The sequence below is a fragment of the Engystomops pustulosus genome, chromosome 6 (assembly GCF_040894005.1).
Source record: "Engystomops pustulosus chromosome 6, aEngPut4.maternal, whole genome shotgun sequence".
NCBI classification, from domain to species: Eukaryota; Metazoa; Chordata; class Amphibia; order Anura; family Leptodactylidae; genus Engystomops; species Engystomops pustulosus.
This window is the reverse complement of record NC_092416.1, coordinates 28,845,840-28,869,890: the sequence shown is the minus strand read 5'-3', so window position 1 is coordinate 28,869,890 and position 24,051 is coordinate 28,845,840. Positions and strand designations below refer to the sequence as shown.

Here is a 24,051-nt window from a genome sequence, read left to right as displayed (position 1 = left end):
TCCTCCGCACACGGCGTGCACTTCTACATCCTCCGCACACGGCGTGCACTTCTACATCCTCCGCACACGGCGTGCACTACTTCTACATCCTCCGCACACGGCGTGCACTACTTCTACATCCTCCGCACACGGCGTGCACTACTTCTACATCCTCCGCACACGGCGTGCACTACTTCTACATCCTCCGCACACGGCGTGCACTACTTCTACATCCTCCGCACACGGCGTGCACTACTTCTACATCCTCCGCACACGGCGTGCACTACTTCTACATCCTCCGCACACAGCGTGCACTACTTCTACATCCTCCGCACACGGCGTGCACTACTTCTTCCTCCTATCACAACGCCCTTACAAGTGCGGCTGGGGGGCACATGGAAACAGACAATAGGGGGCATAACACAAGTCAAAACGAACGATGGAGGGGTGTAATAGTGATTGTGCAACAGTACCTACAGAACAGATCACGCGCATCTCTCCAACATCACCAAACGCAGAATGGTGTCGTTGGAGAGTGGAGGGTCTGACCTGATTTATATGATCTGTCATGACTGAGATCACTGTCACTGGCCAGTCTGCATTGACTGGCCAGTGTCAGCGATCAACATTCGAGGACCAATCAGCTTAAGCCAATGAAGCACCAAAATCGAATTGTGTAGTTGCATATATACATATATATATTCATATTTAGGCCATGGATTTTGTCAAGTGTTAGTGTCCTCACCTTCACTTTCGGACAGGTTCTCCAGGTCACTTAGCGGGTTTGAAGGACACATGGCTGAGATCCAACGTTGCTTCTGACTCCTGTGTGGAGTGACATTGTGGTCAGTGGAGTCCTATATCTAGTGATGGGAATTTTGGCTCTTTTTGTGAGGTTATCTGCCTATTATCCGTGCAGGTAGAGGTTCTGGCATCATCTGATGAACATAATAATCGTGTCTGTACCCCAGTGCTCCCCGATACTCACTCGCTCTGTGCTCGCAGGAGGATCTGGTGCTTTGGTTTCTGCTCGTGGCACAGCTGGACATGGAACACTTCCCCGGGAACCTCCTGCAGCTTCCAGCTCAGGTCTGTCACTTTTAGGTCACACACCTGAGCATGAGCAAAGACAGCAAAACGACCCAACCTGCGCAAGTGAAAAGACAATAGATCAATGGTAAAAACATAAAACTGCTTACTTTAAATAACACAACGGAGAGGAAGTACTGGAGAAGCAAACCTAAGAGTGGCCCCAGGTCAGTGATCCATGCTAGACGGTGGGGGCACTTTGTAAAAAGATATCCCAGGTTTATGCTGCATAAATTTTCCCCAGGCCATCAATTTTCCATAGACGGTCTTTGAATTGATTATATTAACATTTTTGGGGTATTTTTAGCAGTTACTTAGCAACCAGGGCCTGCGGAGGACACGGAGGCCGAGCACCGACGTCATTGGGTACGGCTTTTGCTATTTTTGGCTCCTCACCTATTTATGAACCTGAGCAAATGAGTAAGCTGAAATTTATAAATGTCTCGTCCCCATCCATATGAAGGCCCCATACTGGGGCAACACGTCATGGTGTGAATCATGTCATAAAATGGGGGTAAAGTGGAACTAATTTTACCGGAGTCCTATTCATCTTTCCTACGTCATTCCCTATGTAGAAAGCAGGACACTGACCTCACACACCTGAAGTTGCAGCATCGGTCTGACTTCTACAGATCGCACTAATAATGTGACGCTTAAAGGGATTTTCCATTGCAATGATGATGTCACGTTGCTGACTATATGTACAATGGGTTCTGCTATTTTAGATCTTTTTTATGTATTTATTTCCTGCTGAGCTTTACAACAGCCAATTGTTGCAATATGAAGTATGGGACAAGAATTGTATTTTTAGACTACCGCAGAATAGGCAATGTAACTAAGCTGGAGTCACCGGGCAGCACGGTGGCTGAGTGGGTAGCACTTCTGCTGGGGTCCCACCCAGGTTAACATCTGCAGAGAGTTTGTAGGTTCTCTCCGTGTTTGCGTGGGTTTCCTCCGGGTCCTCTGGTTTCCTCCCACACTCCAAAAAACATACTGGTCATTTGATTAGATTGTGAGCCCCATTGGGGACAGGGGGCAATTTGTCATGCTTTGTGCAGCGCTGTGTAATCTGTAGGCGCTATATAAATAAATTATTATAATAACTGTACATTATTGGAAAAAAGTTTAGAAGCTCCTCAGTTCTTCAAAATCGCTCTGGAGATATTTTTAGACCTTGATTTCAAAATATAAACACTGCAAGTCACTTACTCCTTCTTCCTGGAGAGCAGGAGACAGTCATTAAAGAGATGTAGGTACACTGGTTTTGGGCAGAGCTTGAAGCGGGATCCAGCTGAGTTTGGGATCTGCATGTCCAGTTCTGTCAGTTCCCCGTGCTTCACCAGCCAGCGAGACTGAGAGATCAGAGGGAAAATCTGCAGAGAGACAAAGACATGAACTTCTGGTGACACTACTGATAAGTGCAGAGCGATACAACTCATCATATATAGGAGGTCTCTGCTCTATGACATCCCAGACCACAAGATGGAGAGTTACGCATATGACTCGAGTACCGTATTTTTCGGACTATGAGGCGCACCAGATTATAAGGCACACCATCAATAAATGCCTGCTAAAACATCTAGGTTCATATATAAGGCGTTCCGGATTATAATGATGAATGACCAGCAGGTGGCAGACCTGTGCACAGTTCAAGGCGCTTGTTGTCTGTAAGTATGGTTCAATGCGGTTATATAAGGCGCGCCTTTGATTTCTGAGAAAATCAAAGGATTTTTTGTACGCCTTATAGTCTGAAAAATATGGTACTAGTGAAGTGAAGGCGTTAACTATCAACAACCTAGTAGGATACATGAAGATGACCTTTACGAGGGAGGAGACCGCATCGGCCAACAATGTGAATAGGAACCAAAAGAAGAAATTTACTCCTCCAGCACACAAAAAATATAGTAAAAAAATCTTGGTTCCTTTATTTAATCCATACTGGTATAAAGATAAAATCTGATTATAGCATAAAAAGTAGGCAAACCTACATGTTTCAGGCCTTTACATGTGGTCTATGTGCCCTTTGCTTAACACACCTAAATGACACACCTGAATTGGTCCAAAATTTGTGACTTTTGGGTTATAAAGGTTTTTTTTACCATATGTTTGTGTGAGTAAATTTCTTCCCTTGGATCATAAATATACACTGGAGATCAAAATTAGAGAACAATGTACTTATTTATTTTTTAAGAAATAATGTAATCTCCATTGATCAAAATTTGATGAATTTTTGTAAGGGTACACCATGCCACTAGAACAGTGTTTTACTAAATAACTAAAGTATTAACATCAAACCTTTATTTTTCAAAAGACATGATGATCATAATTAGACAACATCAAATGACAGAGAAAGATTATAATTAAAATTTTTCTGATGGTGACAACAGCCCCCAATTAGTAGGCCTTTGCTTGGAATGACTGCGGTACATCTGCGGCCACAGGACATCACTAGTCTCATGGCTCTGCTGGGAGCTGATCCACTCTTTTTCCAGTCTCTCCCTTGTTGCTATGTTAGACAATTCCTGGTGCAGAAAACACTCCCCAAACTATGACACTTCCCCCACCACCTTTCACTGACTTTTTTACACACCTTGGACTTTCCCCAGTTTGTCAACCAGCATAATGTTTCCCTTCAGATTCAAAAAAATAAACATTCTTTCATCACTAAAACTTTGGAGCACTTCTCTGTCCACACAACCTGCTCCTTAGGTAATTCTAGCCTTTTGATTCTTTCTGCCAATGAGGGTTTTGGTCACTGCAGAGTGGGCTTTTAGTCCAAATGCTCATAAACGTCAAGATACTGTATGATGAGACAGATCTTTACTATGTTCAGTGCTGAACTGGCTAGCGATTCCAACTGCATTGATGAAACAATTACCCATGGAGATTCTCCGCATTATCCTGTCCTCTCTTGCCTTTTGAGGGAGAGCAGCCTTCTTGGGGGACTTGAATGAGTTTGTGATGTTGTAAAGATGCAATTTGCTACAAGTCACAGACTTGGAACAACCAACTTCTCTTGCTATGGCTGATAGGGTCCTCCATCTGGACAACTTGCTGCCAGTGGGTTTCAGTCACTGTGGAACATATGTCTCCCTACACTCACGTGAATGCGGCCTTACATCTGATTTTAGTTTCACAAACTGCATCTGAAGAGCTGGACGTGTGAACGTACCCTGAAAGTATTCTCTAATTTTGATCAATGTTCTTTTGCAATTATCTAATTTCCATTTTTATTCAGCACTTTTGAATATATTCAATTTATGTATTCAACTTAAAATACTGCTACTTTACTCATGTTTGGATATAGTCACTTAGGACTGCACAATGACCTTGACAATTAGGAAAGTGTGTGTTGTTCTCTAATGTTGATCTCCAGTGTATATACTTATCTGATCAATACATTCTAAGTGGAACACAGGCTTTAGTGGGAATCCAAAACACTGGGGCTACATTTACTGATTCATCTCTTACCTTACTTTCAAAGTGAATCTTCTTATTGAGATGAATGAGCTCCTCCGTTCTCTTCATGGACTGGACACTTGAATTACACTCCTTCACCAGCTGCACAAGAAGTCATCATTACATATACTACAGTCATAAGATACCAAGGCTTCTAGAGCATCTTCTTGTAGAAAGATAAACCCATCCAAAACCTATTTTTCTACTCATGTCATAAATATAAATTAAGGGGAATTGCCAAGTTTGCAAGTTACCCCATCTTATTCACATTATGGGGGATAACAAGCTGGTCAGTGACTCGCCAACTTTTTGGACCCCACCGATCACTAGAACAAGTGTCCAGTTCACGCTAATGGGTGGTGCACTAGGATGAGCATATGCTCTGCCACTCCATTCAATAGTATGGGATTTTCAGAAATTGCTGAGTACAGCGCTTGGTATTTCTGGCACTCATATTCACTGTCTAAGAAGTGCTGTACTTGGCAATTTTCGTGACTCCCATACTATTGAATAGAGAGGCAGGACACATGCTCGTCCTGCCTCTCCACCCATTACTGAGAATTGGATTGCCGGGGGTCCTGTCCTTGTGATCAATGAGTCTGACCCTTACCGATTATCTAGTTATCTCCTATTCTATGCATAAGGGATAGCTTGCAAATTTGGTAAAACCCTTGGGAAACATATGCACTGTCAATCAAGGCTGAGTGGGAGGTGTTTAGTGGTGAAATTTGGCACACCCATAGTGCACTGAAAGACTAATTTGCATATACATATAAAACATAGGCATAGAGTCCCTTGGCAACGGGATAGTAAAACACTGCTATATGCTTTATACTGTACAGTACAGAATGACTCCCATCTGCTGCCCCCTGATGTCCAAGTGGGCTCCACATGTTCAGTAAAACTACCCCCTCCCCAAATACAGTCACACCCAGGTGTCACATCTCAGTCACCTGCCACCTCCAGCTTAGCCATCAAGTCTACCCTACACATGCTGTGTACACAAAGACAGATGCTGTAGCCATGACACATCTTACTAGCATGTTCCTCCTGTGTTTGTATGAGAATATAGACTGTGAGCTCCGGGATCAGGAATAAGAAGAGCGATACATAATGTGTGAGATAGATAGATTAGACTGTGAGCTCCGGGGATCAGGAATAAGAAGAGCGATACATTATGTGTGAGATCGGAAGATTAGACTGTGAGCTCTGGGGATCAGGAATAAGAAGAGCGCTTCCCCGCTCAGGTCCGCCGGAGTTCACCTTCTTCTTCCTGGTGCATGTAAGTGCTTGATCTTGCGACACAAAGTTAAATCCGGCGCTCAGTCCAAATCAGTCGGATCGTCCGGCGGCCCACCCCCGATTTCTGTCGCATAAAAGCCAGCGCAGCTGCGCCAAAATCCGTTCACGTGCTACAGAATCCTCAGTTAAATATCTGTCACAGCCGCGCAAAACCTGAAAACGTTGGGAAGTCCAATGAAAATGCATCCGCAGACCCTTAGTAAATAAGCCCCATTATGTATGAGATAGGAAGATTAGACTGTGAGTTCATCAGAAGAGGCAATGATGTATTATGTGTAAAATAGCAGTAACCATTAATATCCCGGAGTTTATTTCCCATGTAACACCCTTCTTTGTGGTCTGGTTACCTTTTTGAGCTCGGTGAAAGCTTGACTCGCTGTCTCTTCATTTTGGGAGCCGGGGGCCGTGTGTTTCAAGATGTTCTGCAGAGGAACAGGAATATGGGAACTCAGATACTGAATGCTACCATTTCACTACCATATGTATCAGACTTTTCACAGCCTGGAATGGCTGATAGCAGAGAGAACAAAATTGACACTCTTCTTTATGATCTAAATCCATTTCAGGACATTAAAGGAGAGGGCATAGCACATACCCAGACACTTACCTCTACCAACATCTTCAGACGCATGATCCTCTGAAAGGGAAGGATGAGGAAGGACGTCAGGGGCAGGCGCTGGCAGACTTGATCCTCTTCCAATTTGGCCAAGACTCCACGGAAGCGAGTGTTCTCCTGTCTATATGGGCGATATATACTGTATTATTATACACTGTATATAGGACCTGGCAATCCTCACATTCCATCTTTTGTGACTACATTGTCTACATAATTCATGAAGATAAATTACAGGTGGTCACTGCTCCGCCCTATCGTTCATGTAGTCCTGTTCTACTTTCACGAAGACTGGAGGTGACACTTACAGCAGCCGCTGGTAGGTTTGTTCTTGATAGGCCTGGTTGGTAACATACGGAAGGTAAACTCTACGCAACTCTGGGCAGTGACGTAACACAATGTCACATACGTCAAATCTCAAGATGTCTTCCTCCAGCCTTTCTTCCAGGTCTTCCAGGAACCTGTTATGCATAGACACAAGCTTCAATCATCTAGATTTCATCTCCTCCACCCCCCAATATAATGCTGTCCTCACCTCTCACTGATTTCCTTCACTTCCGGAAGTTTGGAAAAAAGCCATTGCTTCTCCTGAGCCCCCAGACACTCGTTCAGCTCTGGAGAGTTTAGGAAATGATCCACAACTATGGACAAACTGTTGACGTATGAAGCTTCTGAGGTCACTAACTCGAATTTAGCCTGAGGAGAAATGAAGTGGATAAATGGCAAGGAGAGATGGGAGAAAGAGCCTGGAGAAGTGGCAGGCAGATGTTGGCCTTCAATGGGACTATCAAAAAATCTAGTAATCTAACAGTAATGGCGGTATCCTCTATGTGGGACAATGGATAGTGGATAGGACAAGATATAGTACCTCTTGGAGTTTCCTTTCCTGAAGGGTCAATGTGTTGAGCAGGCCACTGCCCCTGACATCCGGGATATCCTGCCAAAGAGAGAATGTGGAACCTCTGGATGAACGCTGGGAGCGGAAGGAGCTGCTGGGGGACAGGTTGCTCTTGGGACTGGTGGACACATCGTCTTCCTCTCCGGTAGTGTCCTCTCGCTTCTGCCTCTGTAGCTCTCGGTTTATGGCCACATCGCTGTACTCCTGATACAGGATTGCTGAAGACAAGATAGCACCAGCAATATTACTGGGGAGCACACAAGGGGGTGTATTATCAGCCAGAGGGTGAAGATGGAGTTAAAAGACAGCTATGGCTGCTCAGGATGAGGAGTCTTAGAGGCCATGCTGGCAAAATTATACAGTAGGTTTTCAGAGCTGTCCCAACACTACCCAGTCTTCTTACTTCCTTTCTATAGCTGCTCTGCTCAGAGAGTAACATCTTGAAGTCACAGTTAACTATGCTGTTATATACACCAGAGCTGCACTCACTATTCTGCTGTTGGTGGAATCACTGTGTACCTACATCACATTACTTATCCTGTACTGATCCTGAGTTACATCCTGTATTATACTCCAGAGCTGCACTCACTATTCTGCTGTTGGTGGAATCACTGTGTACATACATGACATTACTTATCCTGTAATGATCCTGAGTAACATCCTGTATTATACCCCAGAGCTGCACTCACTATTCTGCTACTGGTGCAGTCACTGTGTACATACATGACATTACTTATCCTGTACTGATCCTGAGTTACATCCTGTATTATACTCCAGAGCTGCACTCATTATTCTGCTGCTGGTGCAGTCACTGTGTACATACATGACATTACTTATCCTGTACTGATCCTGAGTTACATCCTGTATTATACTCCAGAGCTGTACTCACTATTCTGCTGTTGGTGGAATCACTGTATACCTACATCACATTACTTATCCTGTAATGATCCTGAGTTACATCCTGTATTATACCCCAGAGCTGCACTCACTATTCTGCTGTTGGAGGAATCACTGTGTACCTACATCACATTACTTATCCTGTACTGATCCTGAGTTACATCCTGTATTATACTCCAGAGCTGCACTCACTATTCTGCTGCTGGTGCAGTCACTGTGTACATACATGACATTACTTATCCTGTACTGATCCTGAGTTACATCCTGTATTATACCCCAGAGCTGCACTCACTATTCTGCTGCTGGTGCAGTCACTGTGTACATACATGACATTACTTACCCTGTACTGATCCTGAGTTACATCCTGTATTATACCCCAGAGCTGCACTCACTATTCTGCTGCTGGTGCAGTCACTGTGTACATGCATGACATTACTTATCCTGTACTGATCCTGAGTTACATCCTGTATTATACTCCAGAGCTGCACTCATTATTCTGCTGCTGGTGCAGTCACTGTGTACATACATGACATTACTTATCCTGTACTGATCCTGAGTTACATCCTGTATTATACTCCAGAGCTGTACTCACTATTCTGCTGTTGGTGGAATCACTGTATACCTACATCACATTACTTATCCTGTAATGATCCTGAGTTACATCCTGTATTATACCCCAGAGCTGCACTCACTATTCTGCTGTTGGAGGAATCACTGTGTACCTACATCACATTACTTATCCTGTAATGATCCTGAGTTACATCCTGTATTATACCCCAGAGCTGCACTCACTATTCTGCTGCTGGTGCAGTCACTGTGTACATACATGAAAATACTTATCCTGTACTGATCCTGAGTTACATCCTGTATTATACTCCAGAGCTGCACTCATTATTCTGCTGCTGGTGCAGTCACTGGGTACATACATGACATTACTTATCCTGTACTGATCCTGAGTTACATCCTGCATTACACTACAGAGCTGCACTCACTATTCTGCTGCTGGTGCAGTCACTGTGTACATACATGACATTACTTATCCTGTACTGATCCTGAGTAACATCCAGTATTATACTCCAGAGCTGCACTCACTATTCTGCTGCTGGTGCAGTCACTGTGTACATACATGACATTACTTATCCTGTACTGATCCTGAGTAACATCCAGTATTATACCCCAGAGCTGCACTCACTATTCTGCTGCTGGTGCAGTCACTGTGTACATACATGACATTACTTATCCTGTACTGATCCTGAGTTACATCCTGTATTATACCCCAGAGCTGCACTCACTATTCTGCTGCTGGTGCAGTCACTGTGTACATACATGACATTACTTATCCTGTACTGATCCTGAGTTACATCCTGTATTATACCCCAGAGCTGCACTCACTATTCTGCTGCTGGTGCAGTCACTGTGTACATACATGACATTACTTACCCTGTACTGATCCTGAGTTACATCCTGTATTATACCCCAGAGCTGCACTCACTATTCTGCTGCTGGTGCAGTCACTGTGTACATGCATGACATTACTTATCCTGTACTGATCCTGAGTTACATCCTGTATTATACTCCAGAGCTGCACTCACTATTCTGCTGCCGCTGGTGCAGTCACTGTGTACATACATGACATTACTTATCCTGTACTGATCCTGAGTTACATCCTGTATTATACCCCAGAGCTGCACTCACTATTCTGCTGCCGCTGGTGCAGTCACTGTGTACATACATGACATTACTTATCCTGTACTGATCCTGAGTTACATCCTGTATTATACCCCAGAGCTGCACTCACTATTCTGCTGCCGCTGGTGCAGTCACTGTGTACATACATGACATTACTTATCCTGTACTGATCCTGAGTTACATCCTGTATTATACTCCAGAGCTGCACTCTCTTGTACGTAACCCGGGGACTGCCTGTATATGCTTATATAATACATCATTTCAGATTTTTATGACAGTGGTATTTTTTATCTGTCTGCCTCATTAATTGACAAGTAATGTTAAGAGACTGCAGAAGCTGCATTCACATCTGGGCCCAGGAGCCAGTACTATATACAATATATCATAGTTGGGGGACCTGGTACAGATTTTTTTATTGGAGTCCCACAGCTTTAAGCTGCGTCTTTCATACAGAATGTTTTTAATCATCTACAGATTTTCCCTCTGAACATGAAAACAAATAATAATGAACCCTTACAGCTCAGCAGGAAGCGTGACTGTCTCCTCTCACAGTATGACTGCCTTCTGTCTGTCTTTTCCGCATCACTGGGACTTCTGGGTCGTCTTTCTATACAAGGTGACTGTTTCATGTGGCTGTGACTCTCACCCTCCTGGCTGGGTGGTCTTGCAGGACTGGTCTCTCCACCATCTGTCAATTTGTTCCTGAAAGGGTAAAAGAAGATTTGGTGAGGCAGCCTTCATCCCCTCTGCAGCCTTAGTGGCCGGGGGAGGCAGCTTCGAGACAATTGAAGGGCAAGTGCGAAAAATTCCTTAAAATGGAGCAAACAAAAGATAAGTGAAGAGAGTGAAGGTCGGATGGGACCGAAGGCACATTACTGAAAGAGGAAATGGAAGAAAAGTGTCTCTTCTGATAAGACCTCAGTAAATGCCAAAGAAAATCCACCACCAAAATAGGAGATACCCCCATTTGACAAAAGAAAAGATGAACTCTAGGCATCTATTGATGGTTACCGGGAATCCATTACTCAATTGATAAAAAAAACCAGAGCTGAATATTACCTGAGCCACGAGGTGTCCGTGTCCACCACTGCTGGTTGGAGAAGACTGGCCACCCCTGCACTGTTACACCTCCTTTCCCTTCGTCCAGATTTTCCTATGAATAGAGAAGTAATGTGTGTTATTATCAAAGAAACACAAAACATTACCGTCCCCATCATGTGCATCATTATTGAAAAGATCTTCAAGAAACTTACAAGTCACTATTCCTTATTGCGCACTAACTGCTGGAAAATCTTAGCCTTGTCATGTATATAGTGGGGTCACATGCTTCCATTTGAGGCATGGTATGATGTGTTAGGCGTATCATCAGGCTGTGTACGTACCCTCCTGTCCGGCAGACGCTCCACGCTCTCTTAAGGTGATCTTGGTGGACAGGGATTTGCCAAGCCTAGCAGTGAAGTTATTCCTTCGCTGAGAGAGCTGTAGTTTGGAGATGAGTTCTGTGGCTGAGAATCTCCACCTGTCCTGCTCCACTTTACCAGGAGGTGACGTGACCTCCAGAACCTCTGCAACCTCTTTCACTTCAGCTACTGGAGGATTGGGGTCTTCAGGTTCAGGAAACACAGCATCATCCTCTACTGATGGAGAAGGTAGAGAGCTACTCGCATCGGGAAGGTACAAACGAAGCTTACGCCCTGTGGGGAAAGAAGTGAAATGATTCCTTTAGACACCTCATGCTATGTATCTGGCATGGGTAAAATAGGCACAATACCAGCAATGTGGGTATAGACTAATGGTTTGTAAATATACAAAAGGCTGTAGTACTTCATGTGACATGTCCGTGCCATGCAGACAGTTATTGCCCCGTCTGTCTAAACCACTCTCATATTAGTAGTTGGCGATTGCAAATGTATCCTCAGATGGGAAGAGTTATGACGGAGGAGGCCTGCAGACAGTAATGGCTGCATGGCTCCCTCCATCTAGTAGAGGTCGGCAGGACACTGTACTTCACAGGAAGTCCCGAGTCCTGCTGTAGGGGTCGTATGACTCGCAACTTCCAGCAAACTTTAACAGGGTGAGTATGATATGGGTTTATACTTGCGCTGTTCACATTTTCTATATGTGTCCAACTTATGACCAAACCATGTTTGGGTTTTTACCCCCAACACTTTTTTTTTATTATTCCATCAATTTAGAATATAAATTTTCATTCTTTTTTTACTTTCTTGGAATAGAAAGATAAAGCTTATTTCCTTAGACTTTTATGTTGCACCAAAGACTACATTTGTTTTCCTGTAGCTAAGTCATGGTGGTAGGAAGCTCAACCAGGCAGTCTAGCTTCCTCCCCATTCTCAATGCTGCTCTGCTTCCTAACATTGCCTCTCAGCACCAACGTCACGCTGACTCTCCCGAGTTCCTACACATGCGCAGTGCACCTGATATCTTGGCGCCAGCCCACACATCTCCAGGTGTGCTGATAGCCGGTCCGAAACTCCTACATTACTTGAGTGCACACACTCTCAAGCATGGTCAGCCAGCTAAACTCTGCACCCGTGGTGCACATGTAAAACTGACCTATGCCTGCAGGAGAAGCCCTGGACCCCACCTTCCATAAGCCATAACTTTTTATTTTTCTGTATTACAAAGCTATATTAGGGCGTATTTTCTGTGGGATAATTGTACTTCCTAGTATCAGTATAATATTTCATGTTTTGTACTGGGAAGCTGAAAAAATTCCAAATGCAGACAGTCATTGCCATCACATAAATATCAAATTTATATAGTGTAGGATATGTTTTAATACCTGTAAAAAATAAAAACCTTTCAAGAAAAATGTTCCTGTATCACCATATCCAATAGTTTTTTCATACCTAAGGTATAATGTATAGTAGGTATCGGTATAATAGTGTAAGGTATAATTCTTTTGCGATGTAAGCTGACATTTTAATTGATACCATTTTGGGGGACTTTGGATGTTTTTATCCGTTACAGGGTTTAACACCAGGAATAATCGTTGTTAGATTTTGGGGCCTTGCAATACCTAACATGTTTATGATTGTGTTTGTTTATTTTTATTTATTATAGCAAAATTATAGTGATTTTTTTTCATTATTTTTTTAAAGGAAATCTACCATCAAATCCATCATGATAAACCACATACACTTACTTATAGTTCCAGGCACCGTGACTGTGGTAATCTTCTTATATTTGTTATCCATGGCCTCCTTCCTTCTAAAATCAACTTTTAGAATTATGTTGATGAGCCTGAAGGGCTATTCTACCCCCTTGGTGCTCTGGCTTTAGAAACTGTTGTTACACTGTGCAGTACCACGTCGTCTGAGTTTCATTCTTCAACCGGCACTTCCGGTAATCTCTGAAGCATTAAGCACAGTGCACCTTGACATTAGCAGCCTGTGTAGCTAAGATAAAGCCCCACAAGGGGCTAGGGTAGCCTGTCTGGCTCATTAGCAAAGTTGTGAAAGTTGATTTTAGAACAAAGGAGGCCATGGATATGTAAGTAAATTCCCACAGTCTCGGTGCCTGGATCTATGCCCCCGGTGCCCCTGGTTTATCATGATGGATTTTGATGGTTGATTTTCTTTAAACCTTTTTAGGTTATTGTACCTTTTATTAAATAGAGTTGGTGGTATAAGTTTATACTGTACTGTTATATTTATCAAACATTTTCAAATAAATGTGTGAAACTAAACTTGGTAAAAATAACAAGTCATTTTCTGGAGACGTATTACCTGAAATGTTTTTAAGCTTATTTTTAGGCCCCCCTGCCTTTAGGACTTATATATGTGATCTCTTACATAACACATTACACTGCATAAAAAGCTAAGTTTAGGCTTTTTTTCATTGCATTATAGGCACATCCTAACTCCATAGTCCTCATTAACCCTTCTTAGGCTACCACCTACAGATATAGCTACCTTGTGTGCAATGGGAGTGGTGCCATTGCCTAAAAGAGGACGTCCCCTCCCTTAAAGTAATTTAGATGCCTAGTTAATTGCCTCATTAATGATCACAGCATCTAAAGGATCAGAGCTACACAGTCATCCTCATCCCACTTCCACTCTGTATGAGGGGACAAGGTACAAACTGATTGGAGACCAATGACACATCACACTGGAATAGTGGGGGAGTAGTGAGGTAAATATGGCTTTTTAAGTTTTATTCTAAAATTTCAACCAGTAACCTCCACTAATCTACTCCTTTTTCATCGAAACACTCCAGCCCCCCACAATTGGTATCCTTGCGATCGCACCGACCCAAAGAATAAGTTAGACATGTCATTTGGGGCGCATAGTGAAAGCCGTAAAATCCAAGCCCACAACAAAATGGTACAAATGTGTTTTTTCACCAATTTCACTGCATTGGTATTTAATATTCCATGTACAATCACTATGAAGTGCAATTTGTTACGCAGAAAACAAGCCCTCAAAAAAAATGAAACTCAAAAATGAAAAAGGGTCTGGTCGTATGGCCCAAGGAACAATAAATGTTGTTGACCCCTGGCCTAAATCCATAGGTCATGAATAGAATTGACATTTAAAGGAAATTTAATAATTTGTATGATTTATTATATGTCTGTGGAGTCGGAGTCAATTTATTTTATCTGGAATCCAACTCCACAGCCCCGGTTGGTGATCATGGCCACTTACAGGCTGATTTGGCTCGGTCCGAACTTGATGTCCTACATAGAGGTCTCAAATTTTCCTGGCTAGAGACAGATGGAGTTTCAGGATGGTCACTCTCATGCTCTGGACTGCTGTTTCCCTTTAGGGTTAGGTCCTCTACAAAATGATGATGGTCTCTCAAAGGGGTTTGCTCCATAACGTGGTCTACACTTTTGTTGTGGTAGCTCATGATCCAGTGATCCTGTATATGGTCTGTAACTCCAGGGATTGCAGTGTTGAGAGGACTCTGCACACTACTGTACCCCAACTGTCTCTCAGTGCAAATCGGTGGGGCACCTCCAAAAGCCAAGCTTTCCTGCTGGTACATTACCACCCGATGCCTCTCTCTGGGAGGTGGATCTCCAATGCCGGGCACCATGCTGCCTTCATGCCCATAGGGTATCGGGCTGCGGTGTGGCTGGAAGTCAGGGAGGGCTTGATAATCCATAAATATCGTGTTAGGGAGACCAGGCCTGTGGATGAGATAAAAATGTAGGAGTCAAAAGGTGGCAATCATAGTAACTCACATTGTGAACTATTTGAATAATCTTCTACTATATATAGGATATTGTAATGCTGGGCTACTAAGGAGTAGCGCACCTACCCCTACAATATTCTGACCCCTGTAATATTGAATCGCCCTGGTGTTACATAAGACATTTTCTATAGCTCATTTTCACAGTCAAGGTTGGGGTGAATCTTCTGAAACCATTGTGAAATTTGTCTGGGTGGGTGAAGCCGGCCCCATATTCTCCTCACGCTGCCACAGCCATCACCCCGAAAGAAGCATTATTATAAAGTTATATAAATTTAGTGGATCCTCTCCTGATGCCATCACGGCCCTACTAAGCGATGGGAGTTGGTAGAGCTTTCCTTCTCTGCAATCCCTTTCCATTCGCCTTCGTAGCCCTCACTGAGCGCTCATCCAACCATTGAATCTTACATGGTCCGAGATCTCTCTCCCCCATTGATCACCATCTTGCAAAATCCAGCATTTCCTGGCTGCCCCCAGGTTTGCTCAAAAGGTTGAAAGCCATTTATCCAAATATTTTAGAACTCGAGGTCCATGGCAGTCTTATACGGACCTGTTGGGTATTATGGATTCTTCTTTTGGAGAACTCTTAAATTTTTACACATTCTTTCATCTTTATGTTCTACTGTCACGTTTGATCGGTCTCTGACTTCATTTCAAGTTCTGTTCAACACTATCTGAATTCTATTCCCTACTGTATAGTCCCTCGGTATTTCTGGCCTCCATTTTCTCCAAAATGAGTTTTGACTTGGGACTCGCTCTTTCTGCAACATCTCTATATCCCAGGGTGAAGGCTATTCCATCCCTCCAAATTTCACCAGATTTGAGGATTTGCGGCACTCGGCAATCTTTGTTAGCTCCATGGAGATGAATGGGGCAGCACGGACACGCGCAACTGTCTGCTCTGCTCATATCGGGGAACGACGAGGGGTCCGACAGAGGTACATCGGACCCCATGTACTCATTGTCTGTGGGGGTCTCATCACTCAGAACAACAAAATCAGTAAGTTATGCCCTATTTTATTTCATGGAAAAAGCTCTTTAATTTTTGTAAGTTATTTAGTTAAAATGATATAGAAATGATTTTAAAAAATCTGATATTTGACAATGTAATGCCAAGCATCGGATTATATAATATGTGACTATATAATAATTTGGGCACTTTTCAATGTGTCTGTAATAATAAAAGCGGCATCATGCCCCAGAATGCAGCACTGGATATTAAACTGTAAGAAGGTGTATGGATTATGTAAGAAGAACCCCGCAGCTGCTCTTGAGTGTAAAATATTAAATTCTTACAATATGAGGACCAGCTGTCTGTCACTGCCTGGACCTGCAAAGCCCAGAGCTTATAACACTGCGCAACTGTCAGACACAATTACCACTACATGTCCGCTACGTCTGCGTATAGTAAGAATACAAGATCAGGTGTAATGTACTTGTATAACCATACCGAGATAAATAATCACTGACCTAACAAACAGGTGCTTCATTCTGCAACTACTAGCCAGGTATGTCAACTTGAAGCTACCACCTAGTAATAGGAAACCTCTCTTTACATTAAGAAGGCCTGAAAATTAGGTATACACAACCTGAGATGTACAACAGCATAGGTACAAAACCTGGTAGAAGTACTGTGTAAGAAAATAATAACATTTCCATAATAATTGATCATCAGCAAGTGAGGCCACCTTTGTAAAAACATATGCTACACAAATTGCTTACTTAACAGAAATAAGATTATAGTGTAAAAACTATGGGGCAGATTTACTTACCCGGTCCATTCGCGATCCAGCGGCGCGTCCTCTGCGGAGGATTCGGGTTCTGCCGGGATTCACTAAGGTAGTTTCTCCGACGTCCACCAGGTGTCGCTGCTGCGCTGAAGTTCATCGGAATGCATTGAAGTTCACCGTCCTATCGTGGGTGCAGGTAAGCGCATGTTTTTTCGGATAACCCCTCGGAAAAACGCGTTTCGGGCCCTTAGTAAATGACCCCCTATATATGCAAAACGAGTCGTCAATAGATTGTAAAAACAACTCAAGCTACAATAACTTGTTGCCTTGATTTTCTGTATTTTTTTACAGTCTGACATCATTTAAAATGTCAAATCAGGTAATTGAGGTATATTTATGCTCCACCACAGCATTTTATTTGGTTGGGGCCTAGACTATGTTACTCCAAATTACTCTAGTATTTACCTGTAGACAGGGTGATACGTATCTTTTAATTACTGCAAGGTCTTTTGGCAAAACAAGCCAAAATCATACCCCCTCCCCCACCATGATGGAAAGTTGGTATGAGGTATTTGTGCTGATATGCTTTGTTTGCTCTTCACAATAGGTGCTGCAGCTCTCTGACCAAATAACTTTGGTTTCGTCTCTCCATAGGACATGGTTTCAGGATTTTTTTTTGTGAGAGAAAAGGCTTTCACCTGAAAAGACTTACATGTTCTGTCTTTCAAATTGTGCTAACATGAACTTGAACATTTAATGTGCTTACTGAGGCTTATAGAGATCTATAGCTCTTGGGGTTTTTTTGTAATTTCTCTGAGCATTGTGCAATCTGACTTTGGGGTGAATTTGCTGGGACATCCACACCCATGTAGATTGTCAACTTTCCTCAACCTTCTACCTTTAAAAAGTAACCCTTTACAGATTTATTGTCAGCAACCATTGGTTCTCTACTATCATTGCTGATCAATCCCTGCCATTTGTGTACACACGCCTCAGTGTTCTAAACCAGCAAGGTGCCAGAACTTCTGCTTTTATAGGTCAGACTTGCTGATGGTCAATTAATCTAGGTCATCCTATTAGTAGCACCTGGTTGCTAATCACACTCTCTATTCATATGAAGCCATTTTGGCCTAGTTTTTGTTAAATAAACACTAGCACTGTGTAATTTGTCATGTGTTGTTCATGTCAAATTCTGTACTTAGGTTTAAGAACTTTTAAAATGCCTGATTTATTTTTATTGTATCAAAGAGGATGTGCTATCTTTTACCTAGATACATCATCCTGCATCTAATGTGCCTAATATAGTAACTGGATTCAGGAAATCACATACAGTTGAAACCAAAAGTTTACAAAGTCTACAGTCAGTCCCCGGGTTACATACAAGATAGGGTCCGGAGGTTTGTTCTTAAGTTGAATTTGTATATTTTATAATTGTAGATCCAGACAAAAATTTTTTTGTCCCCAGTGACAATTGGAGTTTAAACATTTTTTGCTGTAATGGGACCAAGGATTATCCATAAAGCTTCATTACAGACACCTTACAGCTGATCATTGCAGCCTGGGCAGGGCCGCATCTGCCATGAGGCGAGATGAAAATCTCGCCTCGGGCGGCAGAATGCGACCCTCTTTAAAAGCGGCATTTTGCAGCTCCAATGTGGGCCCGCCGGCGCCCGAATCTCCCTTCAGGTAAATCGCACCTGTCTCTTTAAGAAACAGGTGCGATTTACATGCGGAGCGGCGCAGCGCCTTTACGGCTGCTGGCGTCGCTCCTTACAGTGCAGTGACACAGGCGGCGGATGATGACGTCACGCGCCTGTGTCACTCAGCGGAGCCGCGGCTGCCAGTAGAGTAGATTCTGTTTATTGTGGGGGGCTGTATATATTTTATATGGGGGGCCATACTCTGTTTATTCTGGGGGGCTGTATATATTTATATGGGGGGGGGCATACTCTGTTTATTCTGTGGGGCTGTGTATATTTATATGGAGGGGCAGATTTTGATTATACTGGGGGGGGGGGGCTGTATATATTTACATGGGGGGCCAGATTCTGTTTATTTGGGGGGGGGGGGGCTGTATATATGTATATGGGACCAGATTCTGTTTATTCTGGGGGGGGGGCTGTATATATTTATATGGGGCCAGATTCTGTTTATTCTGGGGGGGCTGGATATATTTATATGGGGCTGGATACTGTTTATACTGGGGGGCCTATAAAAATAAATTATATATATATATATATATATATATATATTCATTAGGGGGTGCTATATATTTACATTAATCAGGGTAGTACTCTATATAAATTCACATGTAACATAATAACTGGGTGGGATATATTATTCATAAGATACAATAGATTACTTTGCATCATGTAAAACAAATGTTTGGGGGGGGGGGTCTGTATTAATAAATTGGGGGTGTTGTATATTGATTGGTGCTGTACACGCTATAATTCCAGTAGAATATTTATATATAATGAAGGGATGTGTTATATGTGGGGAGAGTGCAGTCAGTTGTGTTGTGAGTGGTATATAATATTTAGGAGCACAGTGTTGTTATCCAGAAGACTTTATACTGTAAGTGACTGTGGTATTTTTAGGGACGCCGGGTGGAGATGCTGCACGGAGCTGAAGATATCTGGCTGTGAATTCAGCAGTGATATGTAATGGATTGGAGAACCTGGAATAAAGTTCTACTGATGGAAGAGATTGTCATCTATAAGGTACTAGATGTCACTAATGCCTCTCAGATCCTGTAGTCAGTCACACAGTGTCAGGGAGCTGCCTGTGGGGATGTTACTTGTTAGTAAAGTTTTCAGCATTTTCTGAACAGGGGGGCGGGCAGCATTTTAATATTTGCCTCAGGCAGCAAATATGCTAGAATCGGCCCTGAGCCTGGGACTATAGTAAAGCATCCAGAGAGCTTCACCAGAGGTCAGAGGGGTCTGTCTGTAACTATGGGTTGTCTGTAAGTCGGGTGTCCTTAAGTAGGGGACCGCCTGTATTTAAAAAGACATATATTTTTCTCACTCTCTTACATGAAATCAGAATAAACCTTTCCTATTTTAGGTCAATTTAGCATTACCAAAATTATTTATAATTTTTAAGGCATTATAATGACTTTGAAGAAAGTCAAAAGTTGACATACATTTCATTAGTATTTGGTTTGTTAGTCTCAGTTCTGTGTCAAATGCTGATTTTTTTTTTAGGTTCAAATTTCATACCATTGTCTTTTCTACGCATGGTCAAGGCTGAAGAGTTTTCGCTCAATTATTTGCGCCTTTTCAGGCACAAATGTTAAATTATTCGCAAACATCTGGAAGTGGCTGAAATACTAAGTCTTAAAAAAAAGTTGTAAAAATTGTGCAAATAACCCAGTGCATCCAAAAAGTCAGCAAAATACAACCAAAAACATACATCCAACTAAGATGAATCTGCCCCATAATGTTCTTTCCTCATGATGCATCTATTTTGGGAACTGCACCAGTCCCTCCACAACATGATGCTGTATCACAGGCATCTCCTTCTTTCCTCCAAACGCAACAATGATCATTATGGCCATTCAGTTACATTTTAGTTTTATCAGACAACAGGACGTGTCTCCAAAATTAAGGTCTTTGCTCCCGTCGGCATTTACAATCATTAATTTGTTTTTTTTATGTTTCTTTTTGAGTACTGGCTTCTTCTTGGCAGAATGGCCTTTTAGCCCATGTGGATACAGGACTCGTATCACTGTGGATAGTGGCCTTAACAGCTTCAGCATCTTTAAATTTCAGGTCTTTAAATTTTGTTCTTGGCTTGATGTGCACATTTCGGATCAAAGCACATTCATCTCCTTCCTGAGCGGTATAATCACTGGACATTCCCTTCCTGTTTGTACTTGCATATAATTGTTTGTACAGATGAACAAGGAACCTTCAGGTTTCTGGAAAGTTCACCCAAGGATGAACCAGACTTGTGCAAGTCCTCAATTCTCTTCCTGATATCTTGGCTGAAGCAGTGTGTTTCAGGTGTGTCTTCAAATACATTCACAGGTGTGCCTCTAATTAATTCAGATGTTGCCAATAAACCAGAAATTAAAAGCTTTTAAAGACATGACATCATCATATGAGCTGTTTCAAGGATATCTACCATCAGAATCAATCATGATAAACCAGGGACATTACTCATAGATCCAGGTACTGTGACTGTGGTAATCATCTTATATTTGTCATCCAAGGCCTCTCTCTCTCTGTCTTATTATTCTGGCATATGGCAGATATAAAAAATTTTGGTAAGCATGATTGACCTAAAACTTGAAAGGTTTATTCTGCTTTCATGACAGATAGTGATAAAATCATGCATATTGTGTCTTTTTATATAGTGTATGTAAACGTCTGATTTCAATATGGATGAATCAAATGGAAACTACCATCCGACATAACATCCAGAACCCAACACCTAAATATGCCACACAATTTGATTACATAGAGCACAAATAACCTCACAGTTATACATTTACACAGTGGGGCTTACTTACTAAGGGTTGCAGAACGCACTTTCGTTGGGCTGTTCGCCGTTTGCAGAGAATTGCATGGCTTTGCGCAGGTATTTAGCAGGGATCTGCGTTGGGATTGTATCGCACGTGATAGGTTTCTGGCGTAGCTGCGCTGCTTCCATGCGACAGAAATCGGTAGGCGTGCCGTCGGACGATCCGACTGATTCGGACGAAGCACGGGATTTAACTTTCAAATTGTGTCGCAAGCCAATGCACTTACCTGCACCAGGAAGAAGAAGGTGAACTCTGTCGGACCTGAGCGGGGAAGAGACACATGCAGGATACCGGGCCAATGATCTTAGTGAATTCCGTCGGACAGGTAAGTAAATGTGCCCCAGTGTCTATAGTATTGGTGCAATGCAGAATTGATACATTTGATAGGTGTTTGCATATGGCTTAGTCCCCTTAAGGGCTCATTCACGCGGACGTACATGCGGCCGCAAATTTTCGGCCGCATATACGTCCCCATAGAGGGCAATGGCAGCCCGGTGGTGGTACGGTGCCACACGTGTGTGGCAACGATTCGTGCCACACACAGCAAAAAGATAGAGCATGCTCTATCTTTCTGCGGGTGTGCGGCCGTGCGCCGCTGTTTTTTATGGAGGGAGGAAGGGTCACCTCCTCTTCTTCTCCAGAACACAGTGGTATGACCGCATGGCGGGCATACCACGTGTGAATGAACCCGGAAGTGTGCTGTATCCTTTTATTAGCATTGCATCAACAGAAAAGTGAATTATTTTACTTTGGCGTTTTTTCTGAACTTCTTCTGGTGCATTGTACATTTAGGGCTTCCTCTATTTTGGATTTGCACTCCTCCCATCTCTACAGGGCTTTAGTTAGAACAGATTATAGATAGATCCTAACTGTCCTGAGTTCACTCTGTAGGCTGCGGCCCAGAAGAGGTATGTCCTATTAGAGGTATGTATTATTCGTTATCTTAATGAGGTCATCTTTTTATGACAGATTGGCTTTCACAATGTGATCACATAGCGCACCAATTACCTCACATGTATGAACAATGACTAGGCAGGCATGCCATTTAATCCGTCTTATAGCTAAACATATCTAGATATTTCATCTTGAACCTACCACCTAGATAAGTCATCCTGAAGCATTGGCAGCAATTTATCATCCTGAACCTACAACCTAGAGAGATTATCCTGGGTCATCACATCAAGTCATCAAGGCCAGTTTTATGGCATGAAAAATGCTAAACTTGGTGGGGTCCCTCGTTTCACTGCCCTCACATCAATTTCTTCCTTTAAAGTAATGAGGGCAGCGAGTGTAAACTCGGGTGTAAATTCTTCAAAAGCCACCGGTAACCGGCTTGTACCGGTGGGCAGGGGAGCACAACCCATGAGGTGACTTGTAAGGTTGTCTCGGACATTGCCCTTTGCTGGGTAACAGGGTGGCAGCATCTTGGTGCAGTACTGCCCCAACTCCCTTGCCAATAAAATACCCCTGGGACACGACTCAAGACCAGGCATGGAACACTCTGTCCGGGGCTGCAGCCAAAAAGTGTAAATTAAAAAAAAACTATATACTTGCCTCTGGCATCTTTTCCCCACATTTCATGAAAGGGGGGCTCTGCTGTGGGCATTCCATGAAAGGGGTCTCTGTTGTGGGCATTTCATGAAAGAGGGGCTCTGCTGTGGACATTTCATGACAGGGGGGTGCTGCTGTGGACATTTCATTAAGTGGGGGCTCTGCTGTAGACATTTCATTAAATGGGGCTCTGCTGTTGATATTTCATTAAAGGTTGGCACTGCTGTGGACATATTATTAAAGGGGGTTGCTGCTGTGGACATTTCTTTAAAGGGGGGCTCTGCTGTGAATATTTTAACAAAGGGGGCTGCATTTCCCACCCTAGGCTTCTTCTCCAGTCAGTAAGTATTCCAAGTTTTTTTGTGGTAAAATTTGGTGCCTTTGCCTATACATCACGAGGAGCCCTCAGATAAGGGGCAGCTGTAGGAAAGGTGGCATTTTAGAGCGGGGGCTGCTGGAAATGGCACATTACACGGCAGGGAGCATTTGTGATTGGCTTCTCTATCAATTTCGTGATCCATGGGTACCCCGATTGATTTCCACTAACCACAGTATAAAGTGCTGGAGGCGGCATCTTTCTATAATTTGCTCCAAGCAGCAGAGAGGCAGGGTTCACACTATGCCGGTGAGGGTTAGCCGAACTACAGCTACCCGAACCTCCCTACCGCTCATCCCTATTCATCACAATAACATAACAACCAGGATCGGCCTCCAGAACACAACCACCATATAAATCATCTACTGTAGTGGAATAATGAAAGGCACTATTGGTCTATATTATTTAAGCTCATAGCCTCAGTGGTGTCCAGTTGATTGCAGGCTGCAGCAGTCATGTCATTCATGTTAGTGCTGCAGCCTCTGTAGCTTTGATGTCAGCTGTGGCCTTTTCCTGCTCCTAGCCATAACTTTTTTCCTCTCCAATATGTTGATGAACCTTCCCCACACTATATAGATGCCACATGCTGGAGGGCCACCTCGGCCGGGATCCTCTGCACTTGTCATGCTGAGGTCAGGGTGCAGGAAGTGAGGTCACTACCTCCTCCAGGTCATGGTCATTAACAAGACAGGAAAATGTCAGCTATAGAAGGTCAGATTA

The 24,051-nt window shown here is 43.1% G+C and overlaps 1 protein-coding gene across 2 annotated transcripts in view; it reads right to left on the bottom strand.

The window, feature by feature from the left end:
- ARHGEF19 (Rho guanine nucleotide exchange factor 19) overlaps positions 1 to 24,051 on the bottom strand; it is a 35,292-nt gene that overhangs the window by 4,283 nt on the left and 6,958 nt on the right. For both annotated transcript variants that reach the window (XM_072155295.1, XM_072155296.1), the window contains exons 2-14: positions 14,594 to 15,081; positions 11,309 to 11,620; positions 10,986 to 11,079; positions 10,444 to 10,628; positions 7,311 to 7,558; positions 6,978 to 7,138; positions 6,751 to 6,903; positions 6,437 to 6,566; positions 6,177 to 6,251; positions 4,540 to 4,629; positions 2,278 to 2,441; positions 968 to 1,126; positions 725 to 804 (exon numbers count right to left, since the gene is read on the bottom strand). In XM_072155295.1, the coding sequence (XP_072011396.1) occupies positions 725 to 804; positions 968 to 1,126; positions 2,278 to 2,441; positions 4,540 to 4,629; positions 6,177 to 6,251; positions 6,437 to 6,566; positions 6,751 to 6,903; positions 6,978 to 7,138; positions 7,311 to 7,558; positions 10,444 to 10,628; positions 10,986 to 11,079; positions 11,309 to 11,620; positions 14,594 to 15,081 (2,339 nt within the window). The remainder of the gene's footprint in view (positions 1 to 724; positions 805 to 967; positions 1,127 to 2,277; positions 2,442 to 4,539; positions 4,630 to 6,176; positions 6,252 to 6,436; positions 6,567 to 6,750; positions 6,904 to 6,977; positions 7,139 to 7,310; positions 7,559 to 10,443; positions 10,629 to 10,985; positions 11,080 to 11,308; positions 11,621 to 14,593; positions 15,082 to 24,051) is intronic.